The 18,908-nt window shown below is 43.0% G+C and overlaps 1 protein-coding gene across 4 annotated transcripts in view; it reads left to right on the top strand.

Annotated features, from left to right (window-relative positions):
- TTC39B (tetratricopeptide repeat domain 39B) overlaps positions 1–18,908 on the top strand; it is a 90,726-nt gene that overhangs the window by 15,823 nt on the left and 55,995 nt on the right. For 2 of the 4 annotated variants that reach the window (XM_060237263.1, XM_060237265.1), the window contains exon 2: positions 4,958–4,992. In XM_060237263.1, the coding sequence (XP_060093246.1) occupies positions 4,958–4,992 (35 nt within the window). Of the gene's footprint in view, positions 1–4,957; positions 4,993–13,421; positions 13,715–18,908 lie in introns of those variants that run through there. The other 2 variants (XM_060237264.1, XM_060237266.1) reach the window with 2 other exon arrangements.

Consider the following 18,908-nt stretch of genomic DNA (forward strand, 5'->3'; position numbering starts at 1 on the left):
GGCTAGACTCAGAAGTCACTTGTTAGAGTCCTCACTGCGCCCTACTATATCCCACACTTCGGAATCCCAAACCTCGCCATCTTCCCTATCTACTTAAGTGGCTTGACCGGCAGCTTCCATGGCCTCGATTCCCAGCAAGCTTAAGCCCGGGAAACATTCAAAGAAGTCTAACGATTCTAGAAAGAGACATCACACAGAATCGACTTCTAAAGACCCTTTGACTTTGACATCACCAAAAACTAAGTCTAAGACAAGCCATAGACCCTCGGATTTGAAGTCTCCAACAATGACTTCTGCATCTCACCCGACTACCGACACCGTGACCTCGGTACAGACAGCACCGACTCCATTGGAAGTCTCGGCGCCCATCAATACCGTACCTCTCAAGGTCGTACACATTCATTCTCGGTCCCCTTCAGTTCATGGATCTTTACCAGACAAGATCCTCAACACCGAATCTCCAGATTCCATCACAAGTCAGCACGCAAACATTCTCGGCGCACACTCATTCCAGGAAGTCTCGATGCCTACCAAACAACAGATAGTGACACCCGCATCTCCACTCCTAAGAGAACCCTCGACACCGAGAGAGCCATCCACTCGAGTTTGAGCCGAGAAATCTCGAAGCCGTCATAGGGAACGCTATTATTATTATAGCCCATCAAGGTCCGGGTTACCATCTCTTCGCAGGTACCAAAGATATTACAGATCACCATCCTCGGATTCCCATCGGTATCGATTCTGTGAAGACCTTAGATACCATGAAGACTCTCAGTACCGTGAGGTATTTTACCATCCCTTGCATCGGGATCAGGCATATCGGGATGACCGTCCTCGGTACCATGAAACTCCTTCACATCGAGAGCAGGCATACTGTGAGGACCATCCTCGGTACCGTGAAAGTCCCTATCGTCACCCAAAACACTACACTATGGTGTCGAAGCCATTGTCTCCAACCAGATCGACGTCGGTGTGTTCAGTCTCTCCTAAACAACCGGAACAGCCTCCTCTGCTGACCAAACAAACTGCTACAATTACTAAGCCTCTTGAGACACCCATTGAAACCCAGGAAGAGTCCGAAGCTGAGCAATCTGACTCATCCCACTCCACAGCCTCAGCTCCTCCTTCACCGGCATCTGACATTATCAAACCTGCTGACCTTTCACCCTCAGAGGGTTCCAAATCCTTTCTGGATCTATTATCTAACATGGCAAATTCTCTTAACATCAAGCTGTCTACTGACACACCTAGAATTTCGGATGTAGTCCACAATTTAGTGCATGCAGACCTGCCAGCAGGCTCCTTTCTTCCGATGCTTCCAGTTCACCTGGAAACCTTGAAAGAAGCTTGGGACAAACCCGCTTCAGTGCCACCCACATCGAAACGAGTTGAATCCCTTTACAAAGTTCATGCTCCTGAATCTGAATTTCTTTTCAATCATCCAGCTCCAAATTCCATGATAGTGCATTCGTCCTTAAAATCAAAACAAACAAGGCACCCAGTCCCATTTGAAAAAGGCAAGAAATTGGATACTCTAGGAAGAAGGATCTATTCTCTTACCACCACCACAACAAAAATCCACAATTATATAGCCTATTTTTCGGTATATGTTTTCAACCTGACCTCCCAACTTAACACCTTGGTTCCTTCCTTACCGGAAGCAGGCTTCGCGCCTCCTTTAGGAACTTACTAGGGTCAGCAAGCAGCAAATTAACACAGTGCGTCATGCTGTGGCATGTTCATCTAGGACTATGGCTTCATCGATTGCCCTACGCCAGCATGCATGGCTGAGGTCCTTGTCACTGCAGCCTGACATAAAATTCAAAATAGAGGACTTACCTTTTGATGGACAGGGCCTCTTTAATGCCACCACGGATGACATTTGACCACTGTTGACAACAATAAGAAAAGGGCCAAAAGATTGGGAGTTACTCAACCGCAATCCCAGCCTAATCAGCAGAGAACCTGGAAACCATTGTATTATAAACATTCTCGATCCCCCCAACAAGCCAAATTCTGGAAACGTAAGGCTCATTCGGCAAAACAACCGTTTCAGCAGAGAGCACATCTACAAACCTCAAAAAAGTCAACACCAGCCCCAAAGCAGTCTCTTTGACTTCTTCCCTCTACCTCTCAACCAGCCACAATACCATCCAGACGCCACCACCAGACTACGACCATTCTACCCTATGTGGGAATCCATAACATCGGATTCGTGGTGATCATCCACAGGGGTTACATCATAGAGTTTAATTCGACTCCAAAATTCCACAAGTTCATACCTACACCCCCCTCTCCTCCTCTACAATCAGAAATTGCCACCTTGCTGGACAAGGGAGCTATAGAACCAGTTCCACCGCAGTTCCATCACACAGGATTCTACTCCTGTTATTTTCTGGTCCCAAAGAGAGACGGGGGGCTGCGCCCTATACTGGATCTTCGAAAACTCAACCTTCATATTCACTTCAAGAAATTCCGCATGGTTACTCTACAATCTATCCTACCACTGATTCCAGAGCAGGCCTGGATGGCGTCGATAGACCTACAAGATGCCTACTTCCATCTCACCATCAGTCACTATCACAGAAGATTCCTCAGGTTTGCTGTCAGAGATCAGCACTATCAATTCCGCTCTCTCCCCTTCGGTCTCTCTACAGCACTGTGAGTCTTCATGAAATGTATGGCTGTGGTGGCAGCAGTACTCTGACAACAATAGGTCTCCGTTTACCCTTATATAGACGATTGGCTTATATAGACGATTGACTGGTCGTATCCCTAACAAAGGAACAACTTCAGAAGGACATTTCATCTACGATTGGCTTATATAGGCGATTGGCTGGTCGTATCCCAAACAAAGGAACAACTTCAGAAGAACATTTCATCTACCCTGTCCCTCCTGTCTTCAGTAGGTCTTCAGGTCAATCATGCAAAATCCAACCTGAATCCCACTCAGAACATACAATTTATAAGAGTGCGCCTGTCAATGATATCTCACAAGGCCTATCTTCCAGCAGACAGAGTGCAGCATATCCAATCATTAGCCAATACGATAATAAAACATCGTTCCCAAACAGCCCTCATCTTTCAAAGGATGTTAGGTCTTATGGCGGCCACCACCACCATCCTCTGTTTTGCAAGACTTCACATGCGCCCTCTTCAACTGTGGTTTGTTCGGACATTCCATCCACACTGGCAACACCAAATGACCTTACTTACGGTTCCATCTCACATTATCCTGTCTCTAAGATGGTGGATGGTGGATCGTCATCTCCTGGTAGGAATGCCGTTCGTATGAACACCGCCCTCTGTGATTGTCACGACCGATGCCTCCAAGTGGGGATGGGGAGCCCACTTGGGAGCGCTGACAGTTCAGGGACGATGGACCAATTACGAGAGATCCCTTCACATCAATTGTCTAGAGCTTCTGGTGGTCCACAGAGCCCCGAGATCCTTTCTCCCGTCTCTTCACAACCACCACATTCAGGTCACCTCCGACAATGTAGCCACTGTCTTCTACATCAATCAGCAGGGAGGCACAGCCTCTGTTCGACTGTGCAAACGAGCCCTATCCTTATGGCACTGGAGTATCACCCATGGCATTTTCCTGACAGCAGTGCATCTACCAGGAGTCCAAAACATCCAAGCAGACACACTGAGTTGTCATCTAGTCAACGACAATGAACGGGCCCTCAACCGTCGTTACCTGCACACAGTGTTCCAGACCTTTGGAACTCCAACAGTAGATGTATTTGCATTTCCAGACAACGCACAGTGCCCACGCTTCTACGCTCGGGGCCCTCCATCCCCACTGTCGGCGGGCATGTCTTCCTCCAGCAATGGTCAGGGACACTACACTACCTATTCCCACCAATCCCTCTCATCACGAGGGTATTACAAAAGATAAAGTTAAATCAGACCAATTGCATCCTGATTACACCATGGTGGCCTTGTCAACCTTGGTTCACCACTCTTCTCCTCCTCTCAGGCAACACATTCCTCCAACTTCCCCAAGTTCAGGACTTGATTTCACAGCAAGATGGCAAGGTTTTACACCACAGCCCGGCACTTCTACGACTGACTTCGTGGAGAATCAATTTCTGAATTTCCCTCTGGACGTTCGGCATGTCTTACTCAACGCCAAAAAACCTGCCACCAGAAAATCTTATTCTTTGAAATGGAAACGTTTTTCGGCATATGCTGTTCTACATAACTTCAAACCTGAACTCTCCACTATCACTCAGATCTTAACCTACACCTTATAACTCAGGACTTTCGTACTCTTCTCTAAAAGTCCATTTAGTGGCCATCTCTGCATTTCATCCGCATATTGAAGGCTGCACTGTTTTCTCCCACTATGCTACTAAAGCCTTTCTGAAAGGAATCCTCCACCTTCATCCTCTAATCCGCCAGATTCATCCTACCTGGAGCTTGTCACTTGTACTGAGCCAGCTAATGAAACCACCCTTTGAGCCCATCCATTCGTTTACGTCTCTTGTCCTGGAAGACAGCTGCTGGGCTGTTTCTACAAAAAAGCCCTGTGTGAAGCAATGGTTCTATCAGGGGTGTGACCTAATATGCAAATGAGTCCCTGCTGGACTTTTTCTAAAAAAAAAAAACCCTAATAAAAATTATGTTTCACTTAAGCTTTAGAGACATCGAACTTTAAAATAATTTGTCTTCAGGTCAGTATGCCTCAGTTCCATGTGATTGGGACAGATGCAAGTTCATATTTGTTTCTACCATATCTTTTTCTTTATGGGTGGAAAAGCAACTTGGGAAGGGTGATTTTGATTTAAAAAACCCCAGCATTTGATGGAAATGTTAGGTATCCCTTGTTCTCAAGTTAGAAGTTTAGTGTGAATGTAAAATCTAATATGTAAAGGTGACTGCTTTATTTTTACAGCAAGATAGCTGCTATCTTCAACTTGCTAATAATTTATTCTTACTGAATTTACAGGAGAGCTTTGAAGATGCCTTTGAAAACATCCCAGTGTAAGTGAGATTTTATTATTGCCTTATTCTGCAAGTGGAAGGAAAGGGGAATAGAAAAATATAAAATAAAACTAAAAGTTACACTATCCGCTGTGTTGTTTTAGCATTACCTTCAGTTATTGCCCACACTGTTTCTCTTTCATTCCAACTCTGTTATTCCTTTCCTTCTCCAACTCATGATTGCTGACTAAAGGGCCTTCAGATCAGAGTTAACAGTGTCTCTTGCTTGTTTATTTTACACTCTGTTTACCACTTCCTAATAATTACATTTAAAAGATGGTTTACATCATAAAAAGAAAATTGGAAGACCAGTGCGATTGGTCTTAGCCATGTAAAGTTGGTCCTTTAACCTTTACAGCAGCACCATGGGATGGTGGCACACTCCTATTGAATGGTAAAGAGCCACTTAAACCTTTTAATGAGAATGTATGTTATTGATTTTGAACACTTGAAATGTGCTGTATTAATACCAAGTTTAAATGATTATAATATCTTCCTTTATATAGCATCAAGTAAGAAGGAATAATCATATCACTGTGTGGCCAGCAAGCTGGTTCTGTAGGGCCTTAGTGGCAGTAGGACATTTCCCCATCCGGAGCAAGGAAAAAAAATGACTGGATGTGACACACTGCTGCTGCTGGGAGAATGAGGCTCAGATGGCCAAATGTAGGGTTTAAAGTCCAGCAGCTGGGAAGATGAGAGGGGAGAACAGCCATGGAGAGACAAGCCAAGGAGGCCAACAGCTGCAGTGGAGAAGAAGCCACCAGAAGAAGAGGAACTGAGCGGGGGGGGGGGGGGCACACAGGCACCAATTAAACCCTGTCCCTGAAGAACTCAGGGAAGGACTAACTGAAGGAACTTTTAAAAGACAACAAGGAAAAGGAGAGTGGAAGGCACAGAGCTGTAAGAGTAGGCATGAGGCTAAGCATTATATCAAGGGTGTCAAACTCATTTGTTATGAGGGCTAGATCTGACATAACTGAGACCTTGTCAGGCTGGGCCATGTGTGTCATAAAATGTAATGCCAGGTAGCGGAGATATAAACTTTAGAAAGGACACAGACAAACACAAAGGTTTTGTATCTCTCCCATGTGAGTGAGGGAACTGAGCAAAGGAAGCTCTGCTCTTTCCCTTCCTCCTCAAGGGATGAGGAAGGGGTGGAGCCTCAGCCAACAGAAGAAAAAAAGGCTTGGCTCGGTAGCTCTGCTGTGTGATTGAGAGAGCCTGGCACAGCAAGCTATCACTTCCTCCCCAAGGAAGGAATCTCAGCCAAAAGAGAAAATAGAGACTTTGCTCTGTAACTCCTGTGTGATTGAGCAAGTCTGGCAAAGCAAGCTGTGACACAGAAGGAAGCAAGAGATAGCGAGAAGGGAGCAGACTGACTTGCAGACCTGATAGGAGCTCTCTGGAGGCGTGATTTTGGCTCCTGGGCCACACGGTTGATACCCCTGCATTGTATGACCTATTTAAATGCCTAGATGCGATGCAAGTGGTCAGGGGAGATCCTGGGAGGGCAGCCCTTATGCACAAATGTAAGGTGTCCCTGATCTGAGACCACAACAAGGAGTGATGCACTTTTTTACAAGAGAGGAATGTCCTAGAACTTTAGTTGTGTTTATCGAGAAATGTTAGAAGTGCCTTTGTTTTTCCGTTTTCCCATACCAAAGATGTAGATTCTTAATCTTGAAGATGCTCTGTGTGGTGCTACTGCAAAAATAGAAGCCAGAAGTGTTTAAGGAACGTTCATTTTTAAATCTCAAAACTGCAGTTAACTATTACCTTATTATCTCTTGATGGAGGAGCCCAAAGTTAGGTGAGAACTAGAATTGGAAGAGCACTAGAAATTGATGAAAATAAAGCCAGAGAGTTCCTACAGAAGAAAAGGATGTTATTAGCCCCCTTCATTCTTAATGTAAGCACTTGGATTGGTTTTGTTTCTTTTAAAGTTAATGGATGAGTTAAGTACTTGGCTGAACTGGTTTTTTTAATTAGTAGATCAAGATAGGTAGCCATGTTAGTCTGCGTGTAGCAGCAGGAAAGAACATGTGCCGAGTAGCACTAAAAAAAATAGCGTTAGGGTATGAGATTTCGTTAGTCTCTATTCCTTCAAATTCAGCTAGCATCTGAGTCCATTTGTCTTTATATCTTGGAAAGTGATGTGAATTCACTTACAATAGTAAGTGAATTACAATAGCAAGCATCATTGGATTAGGCGCGATATGCAGAGAGGCAGTAAGTGGAGAAATTTGCATTGGTAAAGAAAAAATAAAACCAGGTGTTTTTTCAGTCCAGGATGATGCATTGTCTTGAGCTTCATTATCAGCTGCAATTCGCTTTCTAATCTCCCTTTGAAATTCCTTTGTATGAGAACTATAGTTATTAGGTCAGCAACTAAACATCCTGGAAGGTTAAAATGTTCCCACACTGGTTTTTGAATGTTGTGGTTTCTAATGTCAGACTTCTGTCCATTTATTCATTTATTCTTTGTTGTAGGGACTGGCTTGTTTGTCGAATGTAGACCATATATTCACATGCTCATGACCACATACTCACAATATATATTCTTTGAATGATGATTTGAATTGGCTGTGATTGTGAGTATATAGTTATGAGCATGATGTAGGTATGGAGTTCCAACTTTGATGAAACAATACATGAAACGGAATTTCCAGCTAACAATCTCTCAGCCAGAACCATTTGGATATGGACAGGTTTAATCGAAATCACAGATAAGTACAACTGAAATTACAGAGTGGAAATTGACTAGGATGACCAAAATGCTATTGAAACATTGAATCAATCAGTGACTTGAGGGTGAGAACATTCCAGTTTATGAATCTGAATGAATTATTTTTCAGTGAAGGCAAACCATCATGTTGAATAATATTCTGGAACACATTATAAACTTTGTGGAATAGACTTTGTAAAATTTGGACATTTATTGAATAGTATGGGTTAGATGTTTATTTTTGGAGATAGATAGATAGATAGATAGATAGATAGATAGATAGATAGATAGATAGATAGATAGATAGATAGATAGATAGATAGATAGATAGATAATTTTATTTGTATCCCGCCCTCCCCGCCGGAGCAGGCTCAGGGCGGCTAACAACATCATACAAATTTCAATTATACAAGGAAAGCAAAAGAAAACAAAATTACATTTAAACATTAAAATTCTGATTAAGTTTAAAAATTAGTTAATTAAGTTAATAAAAGTGCTAATACTATTGTTCTTTTATGATGGCGGTTATCATTAGCAATTTCTTTCTTCGTCAGCGAAAGCCAGTCGGAAGAGGAAGGTCTTGCAGGCCCTGCGGAATTGTTCAAGATCCCGCAGGGCCCGCATTTCCTCTGGAAGTTGGTTCCATAGGCTCGGGGCTACAGAGGAGAAGGCCCGGTTACAGGTGCATTGCAGCTTCACCTCTCTCGGTCCGGGAATAGTCAACAAGTTTTTTCCGGCTGACCTCAGTGCTCTCTGGGGTTCATATGGGGAGAGACGGTCCCTAAGGTAGACAGGTCCTCGACCATATAGGGCTTTAAAGGTAATGACCAGCACTTTGTAACGAACCCGATATATAACTGGCAGCCAGTGCAGCTCGCGCAGTCCAGGCTGTATGTGCTCCCATTTAGGAAGCCCCAGCAACAGTCTAGCCGCTGCATTCTGCACCAGCTGGGTTCAGTACAGAGGCAGCCGGGTTCAGTACAGAGGCAGCCCCATGTAGAGGGCATTACAGTAATCCATTCTCAAGGTGACCGTTGCGTGAAGTACCGTTGCCAGATCTTGGCGCTCTAGGAAGGGAGCCAACTGCCTTGCCCGCCTTCGGTGGAAAAAGGCTGACTTGGCAGTGGCTGTAATCTGGGCCTCCATTGATAATGAAGGCTGCAGTAAAACTCCCAGACTCCTAACCCGGAAGAGGTATTTCCCCTTCCCGAGTTTCCCGACCCAGACAAAGGACTTCTGTCTTCGCTGGATTCAATTTCAGCCCGCTCCCCCTCAACCAAGTTGCCATATCCTGCAAGGCCCGGTCTAAATTCTCAGGGACGCAGTCAGGCCGGCCGTCCATCAGCAGATAGAGTTGGGTGCCATCTGCATATTGATGGCACCCAAGTCCATATCTCCTGGCAATCTGGGCAAGAGGGCGCATATAGATATTGAATAACATTGGTGAGAGAACTGCCCCCTGGGGCACTCAACAGTCCAGTGTGCGCCTCCGGGACCGCTCACCCCCAATAGCCACCCTTTGTTCCCGATCCTCGAGGAAGGAGGAGAGCCATTGTAAGGCAGACCCCCTCACCCCTATGTCGGCGAGGCGGCGGGTCAGTAGCCGATGGTCGACCGTGTCGAACGCGGCCGACAGATCTAGCAACATCAGCACCGCCACACCGCCCCGATCCAGGTGCCGTTGGAGATCATCTACCAGGGCGACCAGTACTGTCTCCATCCCATAACCCGGGCGAAAGCCGGACTGGCAAGGGTCTAGGATGGAAGCGTCATCCAGAAAGCTCTGCAACTGCGACGCCACTTCCCTCTCTATTATTTTACCTAAAAACGGTAAATTAGAGACCAGTCGGTAGTTTACCAATTCGGCCGGGTCTGCTGTACTTTTTTTCAAGAGGGGTCGGACCAAAGCCTCTTTCAGGGATGATGGAAAGTGCCCCTCCGAGAGGGATCTATTTATGATGTCCCGTAAAGGACAATCTAGCTCCCTCAGGCAGGATTTAATTAGCCAGGAGGGGCATGGGTCCAAATCACAAGTTGTAGGGCGCGCAGAGGAGAGGATTCCGTCAACTTCCTCCAGGCTGAGCGGGTCGAAATGATCCAGAGTTAAATCGGAAGACAGGCGTGGGGCCTTGGGCTCATGTACTGTGTCTAAGGTGATGGGCAGGTCCTGGCGGAGCGACGTGATTTTGTCTGCAAAAAATCTCGCAAAAGCCTCACAGCCTATTTCTAATTCTCTAACGTTTGGTCTGCCCTGGGGCAGTGTAGTTAAATGTCCAATTATTTTAAACAATTGTGCCGGGCGCGAATTTGCAGACGCAATCTTGGCCGCGAAGTACTTCTTCTTCGCGGCCTTGACTGCCATCTCATACGACCTCATAAACGTTCTGTAGGATGTTCTCGCCGCTTCGCCACAAGTGCGCCGCCACTGCCTCTCTAGTCGTTGGAGTCCTTGTTTCAACCGGCGTAGCTCCGAGGTATACCAGGGAGCCAGCCTTGAATGAGGGCGCAGAGGACGTCGGGGTGCGATCTCGTTGATTGCCCCAGATAGCCGGTCTTGCCAGGCATCAACCAGGGCATCAAGGGAATCGCAAGGGGGCCAAGGATCCCGAAGAGCCGTTTGGAACCGTTCCGGGTCCATCAGGCTCCGCGGGCGAGCCAAAATAGGCTCTCCGCCCTTACAGGGTTGTGGTAGCGTCTCCATATGAGCCTTGAGGGCTAAGTGATCCGACCATGGTATCGCCTCCGTTGCAATTTCGTTCACTTTAATCCCGGCCGCAAAGATCAGATCTAATGTGTGCCCAGCCTGGTGCGTGGGAGTCGTGACAAATTGGGAGAGTCCCAGTGTCGCCATGGAAGACACTAGGTCCATCACCTGAATGGAAGCTGCGTCATCGGCATGGACATTGAAGTCACCCAGGACCAAGAGCCCTGGGTACTCCAACGCCCAGCCGGACACCGCCTCCATCAGGGATCAAATAGATACTGGGGTGTTGAATTTATATATAAATTAAAATTAGACATTTTGAAAATATCTTCATGTAGTCATGGTGGTGTTATATTTTTGCCTTTTGGTCTATATGAGACCAAAGGATCTATATGAGAGCAGAGTTGACATAGTGGTTTGTTGCAGGCCTTAGTACCAGAGTTCATGTTGTTATTAAGTAGTTTATCATTGTGAGTGAGAAACTGTTTTAGGTTAGCAGGTGGTCTGTAAGCAAAAAAAGGTCAGTCCCCCAGTGCCTGTGTGAGGGAAGTATCCCTATCCAGCATGGGTCATAATATGTTGAATTGGTTTGAGTTGTGAGCTGTAGGTGACCACCAGTGGTATTCTGTTGTCATTTTCTTTGGACTTTTCCTGTAGCAGGCTGTCCCTGAATATCATTCTGACCTCTCCACTCATCTTTCTTATATCAGGAGAATATGTAGTTGCAAAAATGCTTGCTTTAGATTCTTCAATTTAGTATCACTGTCTTAAGGGTTGGAGCAGATGCAATTATAGCTTGGCTATAGGCAAGTGCTAATGTTTTACATATGCTTTATTTAAAAAGTTTTTTTAAAAAAAATAATTGTGTTTGTCTGTATCCTTTATAAAGTTTATATCTCTGCTATCTAATCTTAAATAGGTACAAACATGGTCCTCCCCAACAAGGTCTCATTTATGACAGATGGATCGGAGAGGAGTTCAGAAAATGCTATTTTAGATACACTATGAAAATATTGGCATACTGTGGAGCCATGCAGGTGTGCATGACTGTGCCATTGATTTCAACATATAAGTTGTCACCAAACCTGAAGTAGTTGTGTTAGAGAACAAACATGCAGAGTTCAGTGGCAAGTTCTGCTCTTATATTGTCAGAGATGGCTTGTAATCCATCCATCTAATGGCTTGTAATCCATCCTTATGGGCGATGTTGATGTACATAGACTCAACATCCATGGTGGCTAGAATGCCATTTTCTGGGAGATGGTCAGTGGAAAAAATGAGAGAAATGCTTTTCGGTTTTGTTTTTTCTCTATAGGCCTTCAAGTCTCTAATTAGTAGTATAATGATAGGATCAGAGTTTTAGTCTAACTTCAGTCATTTGAGACAATAGGACCTAATATTTGGGGTTATATATTTAAACCAAGATACCCTTGTACTTTTCTAAAAAGTTTGAACCAAAGAATGTTATCTGGGCTTGCATCTGTTAGAGCGAAAGAAAGTAGCTAAAAAATTTGACTAGTTAAATCAAACTGAAATTTATCTCCTTGCCCCATATTCCTTCTTTCTCCAAAGCTCACACGCTCTCTTCATACTTCAGCACAGAAAACGTGCTACCACTAAACTTGTGTGAGGTTTCCAAGCCTCACTTTACATTGCCTTTATTTAAATTCCTACCTCTGGCTCAGATACTTTTATTTTCCTCTGCTGCTGCTTTTTGTCTTTCTACTTTCTACTGGGTTCCCTTTCTCTCAGCTTCCCAGCCTTCTGTCACTTTGCTTCCATCCCAGCTCATCCCTGTGAACACCTAGATCAGGGGTCCCCAACCTTTTGAAGCCTGTGGACATGTTCGGAATTCTGACATGGCACGGTGGGCACGGCAGCAGAATGGCTGCCACAGAATGGTTGCCACAGGAGGCAGAGCCAGCCATAAAATGTTTGCCTCTGATCTAACTTAACTTTAGTTAACACAGTGCGGATCCTTGTGCTGTTATAGTAGCTGCTGCCAAAACCATGTTTAAAAATAGTCTGTACAGCCAGTCAAATCTCTGGTAGTCAATCAGAAGTCTTGCTGGGCAAAAGTGCTATATGACCCCATCCACTTCCTAGAAACATTTGGTGGGCATCAGAAAAGGACTCGGGGGCACCCAGGTGCCTATGGGCACTGCATCAGGACTGCTGACCTAGAAATTTTGGTTGCAAAGTTGGGGTTTGTAGTGGGAAGGGAAAATTGGTGAAGGTTCCCTTTCTCCACCATTTCTGCTAATGGAAGTGTCTTCTTCCAGTTGAAAATATGGTTAAGATCTATCCCAGTGGCAGCAGATGCCTCTGCAATTTTCCCTTTTGCACCTAGCAACACAAAGGGTGGAAACAACATGCTTCTGTAGACCTTTAAATACTGTACATTCTTCTAGAGAACTCTTTTAAGAATATGAAATACTGGAATGCTGATGTGGAAAGACCATAGGAAGCTTGCTAGAAATCTTTTTAGCAGCTACTTGGAATCATCATTAGAGGATTATTTTATGTTGGTTTTATTTATTTTTTGTTGCTCTTGCCACACTATCTTCCAATATATCCCAGATTTGTATATCTTTATCTAGCTTCTTTTAAATAATTGTAAAGTTTTATACAACCGTGTTGAAAAATAATATACTGTAGTTTCCCAGAAAATAGCTAGTATTCTCAATAATTATTGTAAGACTGTATTTAGAACAAGGGTCACTGAACTATTAAACAGTTCTGTTGTCTACTGTTTTCTGTTACTTTAAAAGAAAATGTGAAATAGCTTGGCTTACCTTTTTATTTGATTTTTAAACATTTCATGATAAATTAAATGCAAAACACTGAGGTATCTTTAAAAAAATTTAAAATATATGAATCATTGTATTGTCTTGGCTCTCAGTTTTTTTCCTTTGCTGCTAGGTAGTGATGGATTAGAATTAGGCTGCAGTAGAGATTGGAAAACTTCCCATCATCCTCTTCTGCAGAGGCATCATCTACCGGCATTGCTGTAGCTGCAGCTTTTTCAACTGACATTTGTTTTAGATTCTATTATGGAGGACTCCTGTGATGACAGCTGCTATTGCATGAACTTTTATATTTTTCTGGTTGGTAACTAATTAATGAGAACCCCATGGGTATTGTGGAATAAAACACAGAAAAAGGAATATGTTCTGGGTGCTTTCTGCTGGCTTTTCTGTTTTTGACAGGAACAAACGTTTCTGAGAAAGGCTTATCTTCCTATAACGATTGCATTTCTTCCATCTAAAGTTATCTAATCATTTAATTATGTGAGTATATTGTGTCTTGTCTTTATGAAGTATTTACTGATACTGAAGGAGTGAGAGAATACTTGTTATTTCCCCCCCCCTGCTTTTGTGGAAATTGGTTTTAAGTAGAAGTGAATTATATTTTGCAATGAAAATATAGTGAGTTCAGCATGTTTTTGACTGTCCATGGTAAAAATTACCCATTGAGTTGTTTAAAGCATGATTGGTTTTTTTTCCCCTTGCTCCATCATAGTTCATTTCTTGCAGTTGTCATTTTTTTCTGCTGATGTCAATGCTTTAATTGCCTAGGATGCAATATACTGCAAGGTGTGTATTTTGGGATTTGTTCCTGAAACTGTCACAGTAGAACACATCTGAGCTGTCTGTACAATGAGGTATTTAGTTAAAGTTTCTGTATGCTCGTAGAAAGTGTCCAGTAACTTAACGTTTGTCTTCACTGCAGAAGCTTATATTTAAAGAATCAGTAGCTTCAAAAAGGGGGGACGGGACCTGAATAACCTTGATGTCATTGAAAACATATAACTAGATACAAAGGCTGTTCTGCAAAAATTATATAAGATTAATGTACAGTAACTTACGTAAAATACTGCAGTTGCAGAAAGTCACAGAAAAAAAAGATTACTCTGTCCTAATCATGCATCTGGATCTGGGCCAGCATTTCTATGACGCAGTGCTACTGCCATAAACATCTGGCATGGTATTGTTGCCCTATATGCTGGGTAACTGGATTGTGTTTTCCTCTAGAGAATTTTTAAACTCAGTTATGCTTTCTCCTACCTCTCTAGAGTTCTTTGTGTTTAATATAATGGAGTTATGCTAAGTTTACCCCCCCCACACATACACGCACACACACTGTACTGTTTATATCAGGATGTTCATCATTTGCTAAAAATTCTTGCTACTACCCATTGGCTGCTCCTAGGTGAAGGAGATGGGGAGTGCAGTAAAAACAACCAGCACTAAACTAGCACGAAGACTATAAATTCTGTGTGAAGTAGTAGTACAAAATTACGGTTGTGGGAGTAAGGGAAATAGATGTGCTGCAGAAGGACTGCCTTGTTGTCATTTTACTTTTTTAAACAAAATGAATATGCATCAGGAGAGGCATTCACCATGGACCAGGTGAAGAGAAAAAAAACAGACTGGGGAAAAGATACTTGCTGGCCTTTTCATGTCTTGCTTTTTGCTGTCAATTGTGGTATAGTGGTTGGAGCGTCAGACTAGGATCTGGAATACCAAGGTTCAAACCTCCACTCTGCCATGGAAACCTGATGAGTGGCCTTGGGCCATTCACTCTTTTGCAACCTACCTTACAGGATTGTTGCGAGAGTTAATTGTAGAAAGGGAGACCGATATATGCCACATTGTCGTCCTTGAGGGAAGGGTGGGATAAAGATGTAATAAATAAATCAAATAAATATCTTAAAAGGCAAAATGAATAGTTTTACTGGAGTTTTACTTTAGGGAGCAATCAGCTAATACGCTTAGTTTAGCAATGGAATCCTAGATAAAATTATACCTTTCTAAGCTGCAGGATTTAGGAATGTTAACACTGTTCAGGATTGCTCTGTTTAAGAGTCATTCTAAACTGAGTGGAAAGTTGCATTCAAGGTTCATGTACAAGTTGCATGTACAGAGATGTTTATTATTGTTGTTAAGCATTGTGTGTGTAGGGTAGCCAGGAGATCCTAAGATGGTCTGACAGCCAAATGTTCTAGCTTTTTTTAGTGTTATGTGCCACTAGATGGTGGCAAGGCAAGCTAGACTTGTTTTTAAGGCAAAAGAAGTTTCAGAGATGGTTTGGTATTGCCTGCCTTTGCATCATGACCCTGGTATTCCTTGGAGGTCACCCTTCCAAATACTAGCCAAGGCCTTAGCTTCTGAGATCTGATGAGATTGGGCTATCCAAGTCAGGGCTAGAGATGATGGTGTGTATCCTACAGTCCACTTGCACTAACATATGTGTTTTATAAAAGTTGCTATGAACTGTTGTGTAAGGAAAACTTCACTGTATCTCACATCTTATTTCTGCTTGCAGAAGTCATGGTGCTAGCAGCAGCATGTTAGTCTAAATGCATAATTGCTCAGTAATTTTAATTTGTAATTTAGCAATGCAGTTAAATAATATGTTTTCAAAGTGGGACACAGTAGCACTCCCAATTGTGCAAAAACTATGTCATACTGTAGGCGATATGATTAAAATGCTAATTGATTCTTGTTAATTATTAATAATGTTCCAAGACCAGTGGGTGATCAAGCCATTGCCTTGGAAGGAACAGATCAGTGAAGAAAGAAACCAAAGGCCACAGTGCTTTTAAGCACTTTATTTTAAAACAGTGGGGTGATGTTACCTCTTACATATCCTGTTACTAAGTCCCCAGCAAGCTCACTTGGTCAGTGGCCCACTTTGACCATATTGACCTCTGGTGTTGCCCTATTGGAGTCCTCCATCGAAGTGGGGATTTTTACAGATCATTACAACAGTCTTGATGGTCAGCCTTTTAAATAGTCCCAGTCTTTTTTTGCTTTTAATGGCAGTTGACCATTGAGCCTGCTCATCTTTGCACAACCCCAAACTTCAGCAACTGTGCTGTTTTGAAAAACAAAGTGAAAGTATTTTGAGCTATGTTTTTTTATCTAATTGAAGCTAGTTCTGTATTTCTTTTTTTAAACAAAATTACTGTAAAGTTTCAGTCCCACATATTTATATTCTGTGTCTTACAGTGTAATGCGAGAATGAGAAAGTATGTCTGAACTTGGAAGGTGTCATTGCATTCCACTTTATTATTTTTCTTATAACTGTTCAGAAAGCTGTTTCACTTGGCATGTGTGTATCAATGTCCTTTTTCATGTAATGAAAGGCTGGAACTAAAAATCATATGAGCTTCATTGCAGGTCTTCAGGAAACAACAAAAAGGGGGGAAATGTCCGATGTCTGATTCGTTATACAGAGTCCCTAAGTGTTTCACTGTGCAGACTTTATTAGGGGAAATCTATAAAAACATAATTTTATATTATTTATATTATATTGTATATTGACCAATATGTATCATTTTTGAAATTAATTTTGATCCTGACTTTATAATACTATTTTAGTAAGTTTGTAATAGCTTTTTAAAGGGGCCCTTCTATTAACTGTATTAAGTATAAGATTATGTTTTAATAGATCCCCATTGATGAAGCCTGCATGGCAAAACACATAGGGACTTTGTAAGAACATAAGAGAAGCCATGTTAGATCAGGCCAATGGCCCATCCAGTCCAACACCCTGTGTCACACAGTGGCCAAAAAAATACACACACACACACAAGCACACACATATATATATACACACTGTGGCTAATAGCCACTGATGGACCTCTGCTCCATATTTTTATCTAACCCCCTCTTGAAGCTGGCTATGCTTGTAGCTGCTACACCTCCTGTGGCAGTGAATTCCACATGTTAATCACCCTTTGGGTAAAGAAGTACTTCCTTTTATCGGTTTTAACCTGACTGCTCAGCAATTTCATCGAATGCCCACGAGTTCTTGTATTGTGAGAAAGGGAGAAAAGTACTTCTTTCTCTACTTTCTCCATCCCATGCATTATCTTGTAAACCTCTATCATGTTACCCCGCAGTGGATGTTTTTCCAAGCTAAAGAGCCCCAAGCGTTTTAACCTTTCTTCATAGGAAAAGTTTTCCAAACCTTTAATCATTCTAGTTGCCCTTTTCTGGACTTTTTCCAATGCTATAATATCTTTTTTTGAGGTGCGGTGACCAGAATTGCACACAGTATTCCAAATGAGACCGCACCATAGATTTATACAGGGCCATTATGATACTGGCTGATTTGTTTTCAATTCCCTTCCTAATAATTCCCAGCATGGCATTTGGCAATCGCACACTGCCTTGACATTTTCAGTGAGTTATCTACCACGACCCCAAGATCTCTCTCTTGGTCAGTCTCTGCCAGTTCACACTTGTATTTGTAGCTGGGATTCTTGGCCCCAATGTGCATTACTTTGCACTTGGCCACATTGAACCTCATCTGCCACGTTGACGCCCACTCACCTAGCCTCAACAGATCCCTTTGGAGTGCCTCACAATCCTCTCTGGTTCTCACCACCCTGAACAATTTAGTGTCATCTGCAAACTTGGCCACTTCGCTGCTCACTCCCAACTCCAAATCATTTATGAACAAGTTAAAGAGCATGGGACCCAGTACGGAGCCCTGCGGCACCCCACTGCTTACCGTCATCCACTGCAAAGACTGCCCGTTTATACTCACTCTCTGCTTCCTATTAATTAGCCAGTTTTAGATCCACAAGAGGACCTGTTCTTTTACTCCATGACTCTCGAGCTTTCTAAGGAGCCTTTGATGAGGAACTTTATCAAAAGCTTTCTGGAAGTAAAGGTAAACATCTATTGGGTCTCCTTTGTCCACATGTTTGTTTACCCCCTCAGCGAAATGTAACAGGTTAGTGAGGCAAGATCTTCCCTTACAGAACCCATGCTGAGTCTTCTTCAATAACCCGTGTTCATCAATGTGCCTACTCATTCTGTCCTTGATAATGGTTTCTATCAACTTTCCAGGTATTGAAGTCAGCTGAGTGGCCTGTAATTTCCTGGATCTCCTCTGGAACCCTTTTTAAAGATGGGGGTGACATTTGCTACCTTCCAGTCCTCAGGAACGGAGGCAGATACCAATGAAAGATTACATATTTTTGTCAGAAGATCCACAAGTTCAACTTTGAGTTCTTTCAGAACTCGTGGATGTATGCCATCTGGATCTGGTGACTTGTTAGTTTTTAATTTGTCTATCAGTTGTAGGACCTCCTCTCTTGTCACCTCAATCTGACTCAGGTCTTTCAACATCCCTTCCAAAATTAGTGGTTCTGGAGCGGGCAAACACTTCTTGTCTTCCACAGTGAAGATGGAAGAAAAAAATGCATTCAGCTTCTCAGCCATTTCCCTATCCTCCTTCAGTAATCCTTTTACACCTTGGTCATCCAAGGGCCCCACTGCCTCCCTGGCTGGCTTCCTGCTTCTAATATATTTGAAGAAATTTTTATTGTTGGTCTTTATGTTTTTTGCAATATGCTCCTCATAGTCCCGTTTTGCCTTCCTGATCAGTCTTGCATTTGATTTGCCACAGCCTGTGTTCCCTTTTATTAATCTCACTTGGGCTAGCTTTCCACCACTTAAAGGAGTC

This window comes from Heteronotia binoei, chromosome 4, assembly GCF_032191835.1.
Source record: "Heteronotia binoei isolate CCM8104 ecotype False Entrance Well chromosome 4, APGP_CSIRO_Hbin_v1, whole genome shotgun sequence".
NCBI classification, from domain to species: Eukaryota; Metazoa; Chordata; class Lepidosauria; order Squamata; family Gekkonidae; genus Heteronotia; species Heteronotia binoei.